The sequence below is a fragment of the Drosophila simulans genome, chromosome 3L (assembly GCF_016746395.2).
Source record: "Drosophila simulans strain w501 chromosome 3L, Prin_Dsim_3.1, whole genome shotgun sequence".
In the NCBI taxonomy this organism is placed as follows: Eukaryota; Metazoa; Arthropoda; class Insecta; order Diptera; family Drosophilidae; genus Drosophila; species Drosophila simulans.
Genome location: NC_052522.2, coordinates 11,023,920 through 11,043,560, shown reverse-complemented (window position 1 = coordinate 11,043,560; position 19,641 = coordinate 11,023,920). Strand labels below are relative to the sequence as shown.

Here is a 19,641-nt window from a genome sequence, read left to right as displayed (position 1 = left end):
TGTTTTGGCCAATTGCGGCGTTGCCGCTTTTCAGCCAAGTTCATAGTACCCATCGCAGGCCCAACAACAAGTTGTAAGCCTAGCCCAAACTGGTTGCCCAATTGTCTTCCACTGCTGATCGCGAGGCAGCGATTGTTGCCGTTGCCGTTTGTGTAACTACTGCAGCGGTGCACTGAAAAAAACAGGATGATCCACAGCCAATATTCGAAGTTAATAGTTTTTAAAAACCAAAACTTCAAGTATACATAGATCTAACTAAATTGAACAAGTCACCAAATAAATTTTAACTTCAAGAAGAAATCTGGTTGTTGTAAATGCAATTATCATTTATTTGCTGAATTAATTTATTAAGTTTAAAACAAAAGATTATAATATAAAGCTATCAGCTGTATGAAAAACAATCCTTAATTGATGTATTTAAATTTGCTTCAAAAACATCCATTTCATGTTGATATAAATTCAATGGAAATTGGGTTTTGTTGAACGTATTTCTTCTGCCTGTGGTACTGATTTCTTCCAGTGCATAATTTAACCGCATTGCCATTTAGAGCCCATTTTCTCGCAGTGCAGTTGCCATGGCCGTGGCAGTAACGGGTTGTGCGGCAAGCGGCGTTGCCGCTTTTCAGTGGTTCGGTGGCTGCTGAAAGAAAGTTGCACCCGCAACAAGCTGAACCGCCCCTGCCCACCCACCCCCTTGGCCCCTTTGGAGCGCCCCTGGGATCCAGCAGTGCTGGCAGAAAAGAAAGCCGTTTTGTTTTAATTTTTTCCACAATTATTTTCCGCTAGCGCAGGAAAAATTATATGCTTTTATTTTTGTAATTTTTTTTTGCCTTTGTTTTTCGCTCTGTATGTGTGGTATGGATTTTTTTCACAAAATGTTTTTGCTTTTGTTGTTTTTTTTTTGTTTTGTTTTGGTTACAAATTTCTCACAATTATTTTGTTGTTTTACGCAATAAAAAAACTTAACATTAAATACAATATATTTTTGTTTTTGCTTTGTTTTAATAATAAAAAATTAATACATGTATTTTTTTCGTATTTTGCTTGTTTATTTCTTTCTTTCTCTCTCTCTCTTTTTGTAATAAATAGGTTTTTCGCTTTGATAGATACTTTTTGCTGGTAATAGATACTTTCGTGTGTGTTTGTATGTTGGTGTGGATGTGTGAGTGGTGTGTTAATGTATTTGTGAGAACATTAAGTTTTCCTCATTACGTTAATTGTAATTTTTACAAATTATATCGCATTGCATTTAATTAAATTTTCACATTTTATTTGACGATTTCTTGATTTTGTTTTTGCAGCTACATTTAAGTTTTTTGTTTTCATATCGCATTGGGAGTTTTACACAGACAAAAAAATTTTACAAATTTTTTACGCTTTCACATTTACTGAGATATTCATTGCCTTAAATTTTATGCTTGATTTTTTTAAGTTTAATTTATTCTCGGTTTTTATTTTTTTGTTGTGGATTTTCTTTGTGTTTTTATTTATTTTGTATTTTGTGTAGTACGCGCTATACATTTAATAATATATAAAAATTTGTTAAAATCCTAAAATTTGTTGGTTTTAATTAATATTAATTAATAATTTAAAAAATTTTTATTGCAGCAAGCTGCGTCTAACTAAAATTGGAGCGTGTGTTCATCTGCCTCTTTCACAGTTCGAGGCCCTCATCTCTCTCAGTTTTAAAGTTAAATTTTAAATTTACCAAGATCAAGTTTGTTTGTTTTGTTGGTTTCTTTGTTTATTACTATATAGCATACAATTTTTAAAAAAAATCTGTTCTTTTGTATTGTGGTTTTTGTTGTGTGTGGGGTGTTTGTGTGTGTGTTTGTTTGTATTTTCTTGTGGTGTGTTATGTGTAATTTTATCAACGTCTTTTGCCGGACTTTGGTGCATCCGGCAAAAGACTCTTAGCATCTTAAACAGTATCACATATTCATGAGTTGTCGACCGGCGAGCCCCAAAGCGAATGCCCCAGAAATATGATTCTGGGGATTGATTCGTGGGGCTGCCGTCTTTGAATTTCATGTTGGTTTTTTTTCTTTACTTTTCTTCCGCTCTTGCCGCCTGGTTTTGTTTTTCTTGCTTTTGCGTTTTTGAAAAAGGAGAAACAACTTAAAACTCTAGTTATTTGTTATAGCACTACGCATCTAAGTAAAATGGTGGTGAGAGTCACAATTACAAAAATCGGGCCTTACGGTCCCATATATAGTATTAGTATGAGAGTGTGGTTGGCGTACCCTAATGTGTATGTGTGTATGTATGTGTGTGTGTGTGTATTAAAGGTGTGTGTGTGTGTGTGTGGTGTAGGTGGGGTGGCTTCGAATACTTGCTTCGTTGTTGCACTTCAACTGCAACAAACTACTGCTCTCGATCATCACAGGGGTGGTGTTTTTTTTTTTTTTTTTTGTTTCGCGCAGACACATATGCGAACATATGCATATCTGACAGATCAAGCTGATCACCATTAGTTGGTGGGCGTGGCGATGGCCGCACTCGGGCTGTGGGCGTGGCTGCCGAAGCTATAGCTCCTGCGTGCGCCCAAACCATCGGCGGAGTACAGCTTATTCTTGGTGATCGTGTACTCCGGACTGATGGTGATCGTGCGGGCCAAACTCTTCATGAACTGCGGCAACAGCGACGTCCAGCCGCGATGATCCTGCCTGAGGGTCAGATACACTTCGAATGTGGACACCGTATCCGGATCGACCTTGATCGAGGCAATGCGACGCGAATTCTTCGGCTCATCCTCGAACTCAATGTAGATGGTGCAGCCGCGTATGCCGCGGGGCTCCTTCTCCGACACGCGGATTATTTCCCGGGCCACGCTCGGCGTGAGATCACAGGGTAGCGACACTTCCGTGCAGGTCAAATGACGCGACTTGGCCGCCCTCAGTTCGTCGAGCAGTCGCAGGGACAGCTCCTCGACGGCCTTCTTATCGTAGTTGCTCAGTGCGTAGTCATTGCTACCGCCCTCCTCCTCGTCAGCAGCGTAGTAGTAGTAGTTGCTATTGCTATTGTAGCTGCCGCTGGGCTTTGTCTTCTTGCTCTGACTTTGGCCAACATTGTTGTTGCTGCTGCCCGCCGGCTGCTTGTGCTTAATACTGCTGGATGTGGATGTGGTTGTGGATGTGGCGGTAGCATTGCTGCCATTGCTGCTGCCCCCGGTTGTCGTCTTGGCCTTCTTGGACATCAGGTCCAGAGTGTATGCCGACGGCGGTGGCAGTCTGCTGGTCCAATCTGGAATGATTAAAATAGAGGAAAATGTTTGATAAGTAAAAGGTTTTGGTAAGAAAACGAGTTAGAATGTTTCCTAACTGCACAGTTAATTCAGTTGCGTGGAGTGTAAAAATGTAGTGACGAATGTTACTCTTTAATTCTATTGCTACATCTGGCAAAAATGAGGAATAACGAAACGGAAGCCAAAAACAAACAACTAGGCAATGAGGAAACAGACGCTTGGCAACAGCGAACGAGAGTTCAAAGCGCAGCACGCAAATGTGAAGCAAATGCAAAAGCAACGTTGAAAAGACGGAGGGCCGGAGAGGCGAAAAGAAAACGAAAAATCATTTTTTTATTGCTGCTGGGAGTTTTTTTTTTTTCGTTTTTTTGTTGCTGCAATTTGCGTACGTGACGAACAATTTAACATGATTTTTTATGACATTTTTCCTTTTTGTAATTGCAAATTGATTTTTTATGCATTTTTTTGTGTAAATGTAAATTACAAAGTTAATTGCTGATGAAATTTCAAGGAGCTTTGCAAAGCAGTTGTTGTTCATTTTTTATTTTATTAATATTATACACAAGTTCAAGAACAGTTTAAATATTCAAAAAACATTTAAAAATATGTACGCTTGAAACACAAAATTTGATAGACTGCATTTTGCGAACCACATGTTTTAAGTTTTAAGATCTTTCTGGAACCTTCCCGTTTCTTCCCTATAGACACGTATTTCTCGCCGAATTCTCGGTACACTTACCTTTATTTTTGTTTGATCCCTGCAGGCTACCGTAGATGATTTGTTCCCGAGCAATAACATCCATTTTCATCGGTTTTTCTGTGTTTTGTTGGCTTGGAAAGTCGAATCGAATCGAAAGTCGTTCGTTCGCTCGCTCGCTCGCAATTTTCCGACGGCTTTTGTCGCCTTCTTTGTATATCACTTTTACAATTTAATTAAGCTTATTTAATTTATCACAATTTGCTGTTTGTTTTCTTGCTGATTGCTTTAATTCTTCCTCTTTACGTTCTGGTTGCAGTTTAAATTAACATTTGTTGTTGTTGTTGTTGGTTGGTTGGTTGGTTGGTTGTTGTTTTGTAGTGGAAATCACAGCACTTATGTTGTTTAAACTTTTATTTGTTTTGTTGTATCACTTAAATGGCGTTGGTCCGTTGCATTTGTTTGATGGCAAATTTAAATGTTTAGTTTAGTTTAAAAATATAACGTCAGTAGCATAGAATTCTTCGTGAAACAGTGTTGAATGATTGAACTTTTTGGATTTGTAAAATTTTAGCAGTGGAAAATGTCTGGCTATGCACGTTTTTGCTGCTGCTGCTCCATTTGATTTTCTGGCTGCGAGAGTCTGTTTTCTTGTGTACTGTGTTCAGTGTTTTTTTCGAAGCTACTATGAATTTCTCGCCGGTGCGCCGCCTTTTATACTCATCGCCGCTACAGCTGTTTCACTCATCTCTGCGTCCGCCGTCTCGCTCATGCGCGCTCATGCCGGCGAAAGAGCACGAGAGCGCAAGAGCGCAAGAGCGCGAGAGAGAGGCATATACCGAACGGCGTACGTGACTCGAAAAGAGGAAAAGAAAACCCCGAAATTGAGAGAAAACCACGAAAAGGATGAAAATTGGAAATGTTCTCCCGCAAGGAAACGAATAAAGCAACAACAACAACTACAAATGCAATGGAACGAAGTGAATTGAAAAAGAGGCAACAACAAAAATCCACCCCGGCATTACTGGCAGGCTAAAAAAAAAAAAAAAAATTTTCCACTCCGAAAACGAAAACTCAGTTGCAAGTTGCAACATGCTGCAAATAGCGGCTGTTGCCAGGCCGCAAAAAAGATACGAAACGATACGAGAGATACCAGCTACAAGATACGAATGTATCTTCAGAATTTCCTTTTCGCCTTTTCCACGGAAGCGGGCGAATGCAAATTTTACAGCGCTCGCCGCTTCGGCAACCAAAAAGTAAATCTCGAGAGAAAAACCCATCAAGTCGCAGGAAAATCCCTATGAGGAATATTAAATCAAAGTTTTTTTTTGTGCCCAACGTTACTTCCATTAAATATTTAATAAAAGCGCTGTCTGTGCGCATTTCCCGTTAGTTTTCATTTGTTTGTAACGCACGAAGTTAAATATTCTGTGCCCGTTTTTATGGTTATTCGTAAAAATAAATTTCAGTTCAATTTCATAAAAAAGCTATTTTTAAACCATAATGACTTTAAAAAAAAAATTGTAATCAATTAAATTATTCTAATCTGGTAGTAAATTTGTGCCATAAAACAGCAAAATTTATTTGAAAAACGAGCCTTCTTTGATTTAAAAAGGTGTGAAATATCAGGCCACTATTATTTTATTATTTTTAATTTTTTTTATAATATGACTACTTTGAAAATTTACATTTTATACTTTGAAAATCGTTACTATATAATAAAATACATACTTCTCTTACAAATCTGGTGAAATTGGAGCACATATTAAATGAAATTCAATAAATCGCTTGTTAACACAATAACAAATGTTTAATTTCACAAAAAATAAATATTTTCTGATTGCTGTCTTTGTTTCCTTGTATGTTTTACTATATCGCTTATCTAATCTGTGTGTATTTTATTGATAAAGCTGAATGTGAAACATTTCATTACATTTGGTAATGATGTTTTCATTTCATTCATATATTCATTACGAATCATGTGTACATTCCGTTTTGTCATTCATTTTACGTACATAAAATCATATTCCACGAACTTTCATTTTCCCACAAGTAATGTGTTAAATCTATAAATATCTTCTTTCGATTCAGTGACGAATTTCATCATAATTTCAATTTCAATTTTATGCTCGCTCTTTGATATGAGGACCTGTTCTTATGAATTCATGAACTCCAGCCCGAGCATTTCATCAGCAAATGAAAATGTGGGATGTGAGATAATTTCATATTCATATCATGATCCATGGCTGTGTGTCCTTTCCTTTCAATTGAATGCATTTTCCTGCCATCTTCATCTTGATGCTGATTTTTTTCTTCCTTCGCTTTAGCCCGGCATTGTTGTTTGCTGACCAAAGCTGAAAATGCTGCACGTAGATTGAAAACGAAAGATTGAAATGTATCTCATGAATGCCCCGCCCACCGAAAAAAACAAAATAAAGGAACTGAGCTGTAGAAAAGCAGATATCCAACTTGTCTTCATGTGATGCTGGCTCAAATAAATAAAATCAAATTTCTTTCAGATTGAAATGAAATTCCATGAAGCACGCATGTGTGCTTGTATCTTTGTATCTTTGGGATATCTTTCGTGGCACATTAGCTTTATGTAGATGTGTTTGGTTCAGATAATAAATGAATTGAAACGAGAACTTCTTTTGTTTGACTTTTGGCCCCTGACTTTTTGCCACATTGCGAAGTGAACTGAACTGAACGGATTTTGAAACTGATTTCATTGATAAACCTGAGCACTCTTTGAAATTTCGCAATCTTTGAAATGCGAGCCCCAGCCTCTAATGGGGCGTGGCCCGAGCTGATTAGAAACAAACTGCCAAAACGAGCCTCTTAAAAAATAAACAACAAAGAACTGTGATTCAGGTCGGCCAACAGACGAATTTCAGGGGTTAATGATCAGAGAAATTTATTGCCAACAAAAAGATACTCACATATACGGGTATAAATTGGCTTATATATTGGCTTAGATAGCTGATGATGCCTGTTGTTTAGTCATTTCTATAATATCAACAATAAATGTAGAAAATATAGTTGGCAATTTATAAAATATAAATCCCCATTACAAGTTCTACTAATTACTTTTATTTAATTCACATTAAGCATCCCCCACTTTCAATTGACTAAAGTATCTCATTTCGATTACTCAATTTGCAATTGTTTTCCCATCATTATTCATGAACAGTTCAAAATGACTTTAATGCAGAAAATTTAAATTTGAAAAATTTCGCAAGGTAAATCAATCAACTGTGAGATTGAAATCCACTTTCCCAACCGTTGCCTTTGTGACTTTGCGATACATGGGCAGCACATATAGAGAACTTTCCCTCGGCGTGTTCTCCGCTTTTCCGGGAAAGCAATTTTCACAAAAGTTTACGCTTTGGCTTTGGCTTTCGCTCTTGTGGCCCCCTCGAAGGCAATTTGTAAATTTAAATTAGTTTTACTAAACACAACACATTTTCACACCGGCACACATCCATCCATATGTATGCATAAATTTTCATTAAAAAAATAAGAAGAGCGAGTGCGGGGAAAATCGTTGAACGTGTGCAGAACCCAAGAAAATTATCAAGAACAAGTTGATTTTTCCTTGCGCTTGTTTTTATTTGGTTTTCCAGGTGGGGGAGGCCCTGCCAAAATGTTTCGCCGAAACGAGCAGGTGAAAAATCCAAGAGGAAAACCTGAAGCGCTGAGCAAATTATCCATTTATCTATCTATCCATCGCAGGGAGATCAACTTTCGCGGATTGTTCGAGAAAAAGAGGCAACATAGAAGTAGAAAAGTTATGACGAGCGGAAATTCGGGAAGTTCATTGTGCCCGGAAAGTCTTCAGATTCAGATACATATATGTATGTACACAGATATGTTTCCGGGCTGTCGGCCAAAGTTAATGCCAAGGAATTTGGCAAGTAATTTATGACAGCCAAATGGAAATGGAAAACAAATGGCGATAAGCTAATTTGATAAAGGTGTTTGATCGATCCACTGCGATAACGACGATTTGCAATTGAAAAGCGAAAATCATTCGCATTTTGCAGATACAAATCGCTGACGTGGATATGCACTGTTCGTAAATGGGAGATGTTGATATAAAGTAAATCAAAATGAAAAACTCTAAATTGTGATAATATTTTAATAGAAAAATGTTAAGCTAAGATATATATGTATACAATTTAAAATAAACAGAACTAATTTAATACCAGATTGATTTGATTAAGATACAATTCAGGCCTTTTTTGTTTAAAATAAATAATATTTACTGCTTTCATCATTAATTTTCAACTGAAAAGTAAGTAGCTAAAAAGTAATGTATCTGCTCAACGCAAACAAAAAAAAACGAGATACAAAACGGCATGCGTGGCGCCACCTAGCGGCCAGAGTTTCCTTTGCACCGGCGACGTGACCGAATGAACGTGTGAGTGCGAACGAGATGGTGTGCGACAATTTTCCGCCAGGAAAAAAAGAAAACGATTTGGCAGTTTGTCTTCGGGGAAAGAAAATGCCTAAAATTAGAGCACAAATTAGATTTCAATTGAATTGAAATGTCTGCGGAGAAAAGTGTCCCACAGATGCATAATTGATTTATGCAAACGAACTGGCAGAAGAAACTGGCCAGAAGTTTCCTCTACTTTATAAAAGTAACTATGCAAATAAATCGCCTATTTATTATTTATTTATGTGCAAAATGAGTTTCTTTTCTCTTGCTACTTTTCACGTCTGATTTAAATAATCTGTATTTTGTAATAATTTTTGTATGAAAATCTCTTTCGCTAGAAACACGTTTGAGTGCAAAATGATGTACGTTCGTGCGCTCTTTCAGTTTGCGTAAACCACTCAAGAGAGTTTCACGTGTAACGCGCGCTCTTAGGTTCTCTATAAAAGTATTTCTCATCCACCAATTCGCGCTCCAATTTTCACTCACTTCGTCTTTCACAGCTGATTCTTTTGCTCTCAGCTGTAGCTGGTCGGCGAAAATAATTAACTGGAACAGGCTCTCTTATTGGCTTTTCCTGCTGAAAAGTGCCATAACTATAGTTATTTGCTGCATTTTTAAATGCACTGAACGTTAATTAATGGTTTGCTATATTATTTAGCTGGTTTTCATGCATTTATTGCACTGCTCGCTGTCTCTCTCTCTCTCTCTCCGCTCAAAACTTGCAGTAATTTTACTGGCTCTCCGCTGCTCTTTCGCCGAGTTTGCAGCTGTTTCGCTCATCATATGTTTCTGAGTCGAGCCTCCCACTGCCCCCCTGCACCAGCAGCAACCCCCACCGCTATGTGCAACTGTATGTGTATTTGCATTGTGTACACAAAATCAGCCGCTGCCCTCTGCCGACGTCTTTGCGGGCAGCGCAGCTCCAAGCGCAGCCAGTGAAATACATACGAACAGGCATGTATTCGTACGTACGTACGTATATGTACATCTTGATTTTCCAACTCGTTTCGCGCAGTCAACGCGCCCCCCAAAAACACACGCACACACCCACATACATACATATATGCAGCAGTACAAAGGGGGCCAAAATAATATTGATAATGATAAAATCGAGCCTATGAGCTTAACTTTATTTAACTTTCGTTGGTTGTAAATACAAATAAATAATCATATAACTGATTTTTATATATATACTTATTTGTATATATTTACGAATTAGCTTTGCTTATGTATTATGTATTTGCAATTTAGTATTTGAAATTATTCAATCAGTTCCTTATGAAATATTTATCATTACGATCCTGAATTTATAACCTTCAAATGCAATCAACTTAATAATCCTGATATCGATGTTAATATATCGCAGGTCTTAAGATCGGTGGAATAGTAACCGTTATCGGTCAACGGATATTATGGGTGGTTAACCTCTGTTGATTAAAAACTATATCGGTACTTTATTTTAAAATTAATGCAGAACGACTGATTACAGTTACTTCTAATCGTTCCTTAACTTTATACTGTTTATCAAAGTGGACAACCTTTCGGCGTTTGTTATCGAATTTTTAGCATGTTTTTATAAACCGACTAACATGTTTTGTTTACTTCTGGTGGCAAAAACACTTTAATTAGAAATCTAATTCCACGTTAATAATTTAATAACCTTTATTTAAATGTATATAATTAAATTAAAACTATATATTTATCTACATTTGCAACTAAAAAACGAGTATTTGTTCTATTTCTATTGTTTAAACGCGGTAGAGCCTATTCATTTGGCGCCCGCTGTTTGTGTGCAACTATGTATGTGGCAAGTTGGATAGATAGTCGCATATATATCTTTGGATACAGCTAGGTAGGTAGGTAAGTAAGTATATGTATTATGCCTAGGGTTTTGTTGCTGCCTCAGCTGTTATTGTTGTTGTTGTTGGCTGTTCCTGCTGCTGCTGTTGTTGTTGTTGATGTTGTTGCTTTTTTCTTATTGCCTGCACACACGGCTCTTGTGCGCCGTTGCCGATTTTCACTCACTGAGTGAGCCAAGTCCATTGGAATCAAGTTGCTCAACGGCAACGTTTCATTTTCATATCTTTCCCATTTGTGCCCCACTGTGTGTGTGCGCTAGTGTTGGTGTGTTTGCGAGTGTGTGCAGTAAGTGTTTGTGTTGCTGTTTGCTTGTTGTTGGTCTTTCTCTTCTTTTATTTTTTAGCTGGTTATTTATTTATTTATTTTTTGTTTCGCTGCTGCAACAGAGCGAAGAGAGGGCCCCCAAACAGACAGAGATAGAGAGCAAGAGGGAAAGAGAGAGAGAGCGAGTGAGATAGATAGCTCTTTGGAGCCCGGCCGGCCTTTGTTGTTGTTCGTTTTGCTTATGGGCAATCATCTGTTTTATTCTGCACACAGCTGCACCCACACGTACGTGGACCTACACAGGTGAAACTGCCTAGGCTGCATCTTAAAGATACTTTTCTTAAATCCTTAGCCTGCAGAATGAGGAACTTGTTATCTCAACGTTTATTAATAGTGTGTATAATGTAGGAGAAAATACATATGTGACTTTATATTAGTAGCTACCATAAATAATTACCATAAAATATACAAAATTACAGTTAGTGATGATTAGATCTAAAAGATATTCAAGCGAATATGAAAGATACTAATAAATATTGAAAATTAAACTCTTGTTTTACTTTACTTTTTCGTTTTTAGTCGAAATGAACCTTAACGAACGTTTTTTCTGTAACTGAAGCCCTCGGAAATTTTCAGTTAGAGAAGGTGGCCTGTATTTGTATCTGCTACAAAGTCATGCCATGTATCTTTTGTATCTTTTGTGCCTTTTGCCTGTGTTGTGCATTCGCCGTCAGCTTTTTTCCATCAATAGTTCATTTTCTGCTTGGCAACGAGTTCTTTTGCTTTTCTTCTTTTCGTATTACCTTTCTCTCTCTGCCTCTCTATTTCATGTTTTACTTTATGTTTTTTCTTTTTTTTTTTAGACGGCTACGTAAAGTTTCATGAAATTGGAGAAAACGTAGAAATGATGAAATTACTGGACATACATGTGTTCTGGGTGGCAATTCTCAGCACCACCCCCACATCCAACCCCTTTGTTTTTCCGCCATCCATCCAATGGTATCCCTGGTTCCCTCTCCGTTTTCACCGCTTTCGGTTGATGAACGTGGATTAGTTCCATGGAAAACTATGCAAAAATTTGATACACAAAGTTGATACGATGATGGTGGAACGTTGTTTAGAGCATTACATATGTATGGCTTGGTATGGGGATTCTGACTATGATGACACACCTGTCATGTGAGACCTGCCACAATGGTGGAGATAAAGAGCGGCAGTTTATATAATCAGAGTGCCATGGCTGATTCCATCAACAATGTCAAGATCCAGCTGGGAATTTGATGACCGCCCCCCTCATCATGCCATTATGCAAATCGTTAGCCTATTTCCATGTATTGTGATTATTGCACTCAAATGCCCATAAGAGACTTGAATTCTGATATTAGTAAATACTAATAATGATGTACGGATTCTTCACTTAATAAATATTAATAAAAAAAAAAAAAGTAAATACTTACTTGTTATCAATACAAATTCAATCTTACATATATGAAATGACTAGCCCAAATGAAATTTTAAATCAATGAGTGTGTCAGTTTATATTGCCCAATAAAAAAAAAATAAAAAAAAAGAAGAAACTTTAACAAAGAAGACTGGTTAAAGAGCTCGTATGATCGATTTTGATAATGAAAAGGTGACTAATGTCAGTTGGGAAATAACATATATAATAACGATGTACATACATGTACATACATATGTACATACATTGATGACAACTTATTAGAGCGTCTGGAAGCAACAAATAGGATTATAAACTCATGGTAGAGAAACCACTGACGTGTAACCTTCCAAGTTCAAGTTGATTATAAACAGAGATTGAGGAAACGATGGTTTAGCTTCACCCCCTTTCACAATTAGGGATGCGACTCGACTCGACGCGACTCGTACTCTTTAATGGCCACATCCCAGCTGGAGCTCTACGGGAAATGGACACCGTACAACGGAGCCGTAGAGCAGGAAAACGAGGGAAAACAATGCAACCCCAAGCAACTCACAACTTCCTTTCCAATCAAGGCAATTTATCAATTTAGCACTCAACTCTGACCCAGCCCCTGCGTCTAGCCGGGGAATCAACTCTCGACTGGCAATGGCAATGGGTATGGGTATATGGCTATAGGAACCGAACGGGAAATGGGTGTGGGAAACTCGGGAGGGGGTAGGTGCCATGTGCCCAACATCTGAGCGCTAATCACCCCTGAAATTGCGTGTGCTGCGAAGGTCAAAAGTTGGCTGTGTCTGAGTTTTGTGTCCTGAACTCTAAGTCCTTACTTATCCTTCTTTCGATACATGAAGGAAATAATGCTTAGACATGCTAGGAAAATTTAAGAAAAATTGTACGAGCGTGACTGCCAAAAAAGAACCTGTAAACATAATATTTTAATCCTATTTTGTTAATATATTTCTCCGAGTGTAGCGAGAGCTCAAGCAGTTCGACTTTGTCGAGGTCAGAAGTTGGTTTTGGTCAAATAACCCAAAATAGACCATGCTGCAATCCGCTTCCCGGGTCATGTCGCACTAAATCAATTAAATTAAGACCTGAATAGATTTAGCATAACATCAAATAGCAATATCGAGTGTCGCTCGACTCGAACTTTCGATGAAGGTAATTTATGCAGAGCGTAGCGAAATGGAATTGCTTCCAGTTTAAAGATTTCCAAATGATTTCTATTTCCCTAAATGATTTCATCAGCCCAAAAGTGCCCCCTGCCCCTAAAAATCGCCCTTCCTGCCCATCAACTCTACCTGATGCCAGGAGCTAGCTCATCAGGTTCTGGTTTTCCTAGCCCTCGACTATCCGAGCTATACCTGGGAACTCGAAATTATCCTCAAATTTTCCACAATGAGTTAATGTTTGGGTTTTTCCAAAATCTCCCGCTGTCACTCGATTCTCGCTGAGGTCGCCGATGTTTTGACATCGATCACAAAGTACTGAAATAGATGGGTGCTGGAAAAAGTCAGATAGGAGCGCTAATAGATGGATGGTCCTTCTCTTATTTTTTTTATTATTATTTTTTTTTTGCTTAACTCACCAAACCGTTACGAAATAGAAAAATGCATTGCTAAATTTGTGTATGTTAATATGTAATCAACTGTAGCGAATAAGCGAGTAGCGAGTAACGTTAAATTCTAGCTGAAAGAAATGATGAAATGCGCTCGTTATATAACGGCGATTCTGTAAACTAGCGGTACTACAACCTTTGTTAGCCTATAACTTGGAATCGGTTCGCCATGGAGGTCGTTCCGTCGCCTGTTTGTCTACCAGATGTTAAATACGATAGCAACAGCGATAACGAAAACAAGGCAATTTGCGACCGTCTAAGTATCAGTCAACAGTTTTCGCAACCAGTATTGACCCAAAGAGTCCCACTCTCGCTCTCTCTCGCTTTCTCTATCTATCTAGCTAGCTAGCTAGCTAGCTCTCTCGCTCTCACCCTCTGTGAGGTGGTTCCATTTGCCTCCCCCCCAGCAAACTTATCTAGCCCCAGGTGAACTCACATCGACGACGACAAATCGTCTGACTGATTTTGTGCATATATGTATGAAGAACTACAGTTGCGTTCAAAGTAGGAAAACGAGCATTTCAAATATATATTATTATATATATTATTATATATTATATCTGTGGGCAAGCTTAAAGATACATTGCCAGATTATTAGATGGTATCATAGGTTATAATGATATTTTCGCTATTTTTCTAGCCCAAACTGTGTAACAGGTGAGCCGCGTAACCATTGTGTAAATATATTTGCAGAATATTAAATCAATATTTAACGGTGCTAAGGGAAATATGCGTCATGTTACCATATATATGTGTATGTATGTTTGTGGAGCTCAACTTCTACTTCTACTCCATCGTTTTATGGCTCTTTGTGCTGTGTGTGTGTGTTGCGACTGGGCAAGGTCGCGTGTTTTATCGCGAGCATTTTGCACTTCAGATACGCTGAAATGGCGTGGTTCCTCAGCTCCTCAGCGCCCCTGCACCACCCACCACCCCTCCACCCACCAATTTCAAAACCATCCACACACGAACATGTCCCGAATCGCGTAGACAAAGTGTCTGCTTCTTTTGCAACTTTTCGGGGGGAACAAAGAAGCGCTATGGCTCACTGATTAGATCATTGGCTAAATATGATATATATGATACTCGATGGCAAGCGATAAGAAAAGTGCTTGCGATACGGAAAGTGTGTCACCCGAATGTCGAGCCTCCCATTGGAAAAAGTGAAAAAGTGGAAAAGAATCTGGGAATTAGCTCATCCGCTGTGTGTATTTCAACAGGTTTTTCAATTGTTGCAAAAAAATATTAAAAAAAAAAAAATTAAAAAAAATATTTAAAAAAAAAGAGAAAAAAAGAGTTATTTATTAAAAATTTAGCTCTTATGAAGGTAATAAAATACAAATATATAATTCAAAAATATATATTCATATATACATGAAGTTTGAAGAAAGATAATGGTAATTTATTTTATATTTTCTTTTTTTTAATCACTGCAATTTTCAGCGGAAGTGATCATATATCAATGGTTTCAAAAAAACCACAATGTAAAAAAATTTGCTAACTCCTATGTGGCATTATCATCTTAGTTAGCTCTTTTTTTCAGATTTCGAGTGTATTGCATCAGTCCTAGTTAAGTTTCCTAGTTAAATGTGGCCCATAGCAACCGATTTCGCATTAGTCAGACGCGATGTGTGCTGTCTCTGCTAAAACGACTTTAATAATTTCATCATCTTGGCTTCGTGCTGAAAAACACGTCAGCCAAGTCCCTCAAAAAAAAATAAATAAATAAAAAATAAATAAGCAGTGAGTGGAAGTAATACTCCCTGGGTGAAAACCACTTACGTATAGCCCCGAAATTTTGGAGCCTATATTCAACTTTATTGAACATTTGAAGCTGACTCAACATTCTATTCTGTTGCCATGCGAAAAATCGTTCTGGAAATAACGTTTTTATTTGATTCTATGTTCAATTAGAAATCACCTACGTAGGTTGGAAAAAAAAAAAATAAGGAAAGGTGCAATAGAAATTATTATTGCATCGAATGCTAATCTCACTGACTTGCATGTTTGCGTTTTTGAAAAATGATACGAAACATTGAACCTAGAGAAAAAAATCGAATGGAAAACATGCAACTCACTGCTGATTAGGAAATCACAACAAATATCAGCAAAACAGAGCAATTATAATTTTTGGCAAAACAAAAAATCTATTTAAATATTTGACACAATTTTTGGGGTTTTGTGTTGCCATGCTAACTTTTTTTTAGCAATTTAATATGTGAGTTCTGAAAATCAAACAATGACTCAGTTTCTTGTTTCCTTGCGGAAGTATGAACTTATCATTCAAAAAGGTGATAAGCATACTTTCCGTCTTGTATAAAAAGAACTTAAAAAGAAATCAATACCCAAAAATAAATAATGAGCAGATCGACATACGTAATTAGGTAGCTTGAGTGAACCTTATAATTGAATGCAATTTTTTTTAAATTTTTAAACACAACTTGGAACCTATGACATTGTTAAAGAACTTTCTAGAAACACTCTTTTGATTGCAATTACATACCCATTCTACATTGCTTATTTTCTTAACTGACAAGAAGAATTTGCACTTCTGAATAATGTGGCATTATGTAACTGCCCCACAACATTATGCACATAAACAAAAAAAAAAAACAAACGAATTGACAACTGTCCATTTGCGGATCCATTTAAACAGTTTCATTTGCATGGATTGTCTGAAATTATACGCTTAGCCTGTGGACAATTTGCTCAATGGAGCACTAAATCTAAATGTACATATATATGTTTATATATATATCTCCATACATATGTATATGTATATATGTATGTTGGGGCATTTATCTGGACTCCACTGAGCGCATATTATTACCCGTCTCAATTTTGCAAATCAAAGCACTTTTCTAGTTTCCATTATTGTTATATAAAAACAAGAGCTAAAATGTAAAAGATCAAACGAAGTTAAAAATACACTTTTATTTTAAGATAAACAATTTAAATTTGCTTAAATTAAGTGCTGCTTTACATTTAAAACACATTGGAGTTTTAGAATTTGTTAATATATTTGAAAATCAATTTTCAAAAAGGGTTCAAAAGTGGAAAACACTTTTTCGAAAGGGCATAAAAAGAGGCTCGCTGTCATGGTTTGCGCTTTAAACACACATGCAAAAAACAATGGTTCTATCGGAAAAATAAAATAAAATAAAATAAAATAAAATGGAATGGAATGGAATGAAATGCTAGGCAAACAGCGACGGACAAAGTGATTATATAAAAAACATTACCAGTGAAAGCCGCCAGTAAAAAACAAAAAAAAAAAACTCTCGGAAGGAACGAGACAAGAAAAACGGAAAATAATGCCAAAGAACGATTTCGATTTATCAGCAAAAACGAAATGGGAGGCGAAAAAAAAAATACGCGTTTTTATCTCGCTGCTCAATTGATTTACATAATCAACGAAATCGCTTTTTACCACCCAGCCACCCCTTTCAACACCCCCCCAACACCCCTGCCCATCCACATGGCAGTTGCCTTGTTCTCTGTGCATTTAATTAAATGCTGATTAAGTTTTATTCAATGGAGCACAAACACTAGCACAGTTATCTATAATATAGTACAATGGAGCCGGAATACGTATACGACCCGTGTGCGCTGTTTGTGCATAGATTCGTTGATTAGTCATTGATATTGGGACAACGTGTTCAACTCGACTCGAATCAAATCGAATCGAATCGAACTGAATCGACTTGAACCGAATGGAATGAAATGGAATCGAGCGGCGCTTTGGTAAACGTGAATAATTTAATAACGTCCTCATTAAGATAATGAAATTAGTTCAAATAGTCGCCAGTTTGGTCAGATAATACAGCTGTCTGCCATGCAGATTGATTAGATTCGGTACATATGTATGTATATGTACTTATGTATATGTACTTATGTATGTACTTATATATTCAACTATTACTTATTGCTGATTAGTGACCATGTCGACGATTCTGCCATATCAGGCTTATATAAACAAAAATCATTTCTTCTGCTAGTTAAACTAAACTGTCATAATGTTTATAAGAAATATGTTATGGCATAGATAGATAGATAGATAGATAGATAGATAGATGCTTAACTAGATATATCTCAAAATAAACACATAGTATTCACCTCATTAAATTAAAACTTAAGTTAAACTTAACTTCATGCACATAAAGCTTTAGTAATATAACATAATTATTTAGTTTCAGTTTTTTGCCCTAAGGGAATTGAAACCAGAACTTATTCGTTAATAAATCGTATAACATAAATCAGGCCAACTTCATTAAACAGATGATCAAAACATCCGTTCAGAAGTGTAATTTAAATTAGCATTGATATTTTAAGCGGATTACATAAATTGTCATCGACATGTTCCAATTAAAGAATAAATTAGCCAGCGACACATGTAAATTGATCAAACGAAAAATATATATAAATAAAGTTGGCAAAATTCGATTTGCATATTAAACCAGTTCCAAACTGATTCACTAATCACAAGTGGGAAGATATATAAATATGTACATATTTTTCTTTTTTTTTTTTTTTTATTCCCCAGCGTGTGAACCGAACTTTGTCAATGAACTAGAGTGAAACTTTCGTTGGACTTGATATAATATATATCATTCCTAACCTGTAAACTGTAAGTAACTGAAGGGCTTAACTCGCTGAAAAAAGAAAAGAAAATGGAACGAGAAGAACAACGAGAAAACTCCCACACATTTGCAGCTAGATAAAGATGGTCGGTGGACCACAGCTGGGGTAATAAATCAGTGGAAAATTGCTGCTGAAGAGGAAAACTTGCCCGGCCGAACGAACAGAAGGTGGGAAAACTGTTGAATTATTTCCCAGGACACCGGCACACGCACACGCACATGGTGAGGAAAATTTGTTACATTTCACACTGTTAACCAAAGCCGAGAACAATAAACTGCCAAATTCGCATAAAATATTTTGTAGGAATTAAAACAGAAGCATATCGAATGAACGAGTCTTCGAATCCTTGTATCCTCGCACTCATGTGCACGGGGATCAGCCGAAGAGGAAACCTCAAGGAACCCATAAATTCTGCTGAGAAAATCTCCCAAGGAAAACAAAAATAGAAAATGTGTCAATGCAAACAACGGCAAGCCCAGTTCCCAGTTGTTGTTGTTGCTTCCATTTCTGGCCATGGATCGTGGACCAAGTGAATCTGGGCCATAAAAGTGCAAAATGTTTTCCACTCGGCTGGACCCTGATTCTACCTCTCTACCTTCACATCGCATGCGATGCACTCGTTAGGAACTACACTGGAAAAAATAGTAGAGTAAATTATTTAGTTTATGAGTATTTAAGAAGCCAAAGAAAATTACTTTATAAGCTTATATTGTATAATTATATATATTATTATAAATATATCATAAATTATATCTTTACTTCTAGAACTACACTGGAAAAAAAGTAGAGTACATTATTTAATTTATGAGTATTTTACATTTTTAAGCCAAAGAAAATTATTAAGCTTATATTATATAATTATATATATTATTATAAATATATCATAAATTATATATTTTTATCTCTAAGAAATTACTTTCAGAACTGCACTGAAAAAATAGCCTAAATTATTTAATTTATTAGTATTTATCATTTCTAAGCCAAAGAAAACCACTTGTTATGCTTTTATTATATAACTATATATATTATTATAAAGATATTGTATTTTATATCTTTATATCTCTGATAACTTACATCATTATAATACATTCTATACATTTTTTTATTAATATACTTAGATTAGCATCTTAAATTAATACTCTCAGTATAATAAATAATAATAAATAATAATAATATTAATACATCTATTTTTTAGGAATTTTAAGAAAGTAAATTAGAATGGATTATTTAAAGTTACTTTAGATATAATACTTCAAAAGATATAACAAACATTTGACATGTATCTTTCGTGTTAATTCAAAACAGTTATGCATGCTCATATATTATTATAATTAAAATATATTATAATCCAGACCTAACCCGATTTCTCTCAGTGTCGGTCCAGAGAATAAGCCCGGCACCGGCTGACACTTGGACATGGGAAGCGGTCCGGGGG

General features: G+C 36.4%; 1 protein-coding gene and 2 long non-coding RNA genes across 3 annotated transcripts; 2 read left to right on the top strand and 1 right to left on the bottom strand.

Moving 5' to 3' along the window:
• Window positions 1-754: 754 nt before the first annotated feature.
• LOC6737647 (protein scylla) lies at window positions 755-4,117 on the bottom strand. The gene is made up of 2 exons (XM_002084443.4): window positions 3,984-4,117; window positions 755-3,243 (listed from the first exon to the last, which is right to left on the bottom strand). Exons 1-2 carry the CDS (start codon window positions 4,051-4,053, stop codon window positions 2,471-2,473), a joined length of 843 nt encoding a protein of 280 aa, XP_002084479.2. The 5' UTR covers window positions 4,054-4,117; the 3' UTR covers window positions 755-2,470.
• Window positions 4,118-4,778: 661 nt separating this feature from the next.
• LOC120284708 lies at window positions 4,779-9,231 on the top strand. Its single transcript, XR_005543891.2, has 3 exons — window positions 4,779-5,556; window positions 6,269-7,605; window positions 7,674-9,231. It is a non-coding gene; the product is annotated as an uncharacterized LOC120284708 (long non-coding RNA).
• A 7,121-nt stretch (window positions 9,232-16,352) lies between these two features.
• Window positions 16,353-19,005, top strand: LOC27208803. The gene is made up of 4 exons (XR_006541776.1): window positions 16,353-17,309; window positions 18,109-18,192; window positions 18,279-18,427; window positions 18,510-19,005. It is a non-coding gene; the product is annotated as an uncharacterized LOC27208803 (long non-coding RNA).
• Window positions 19,006-19,641: the final 636 nt, after the last annotated feature.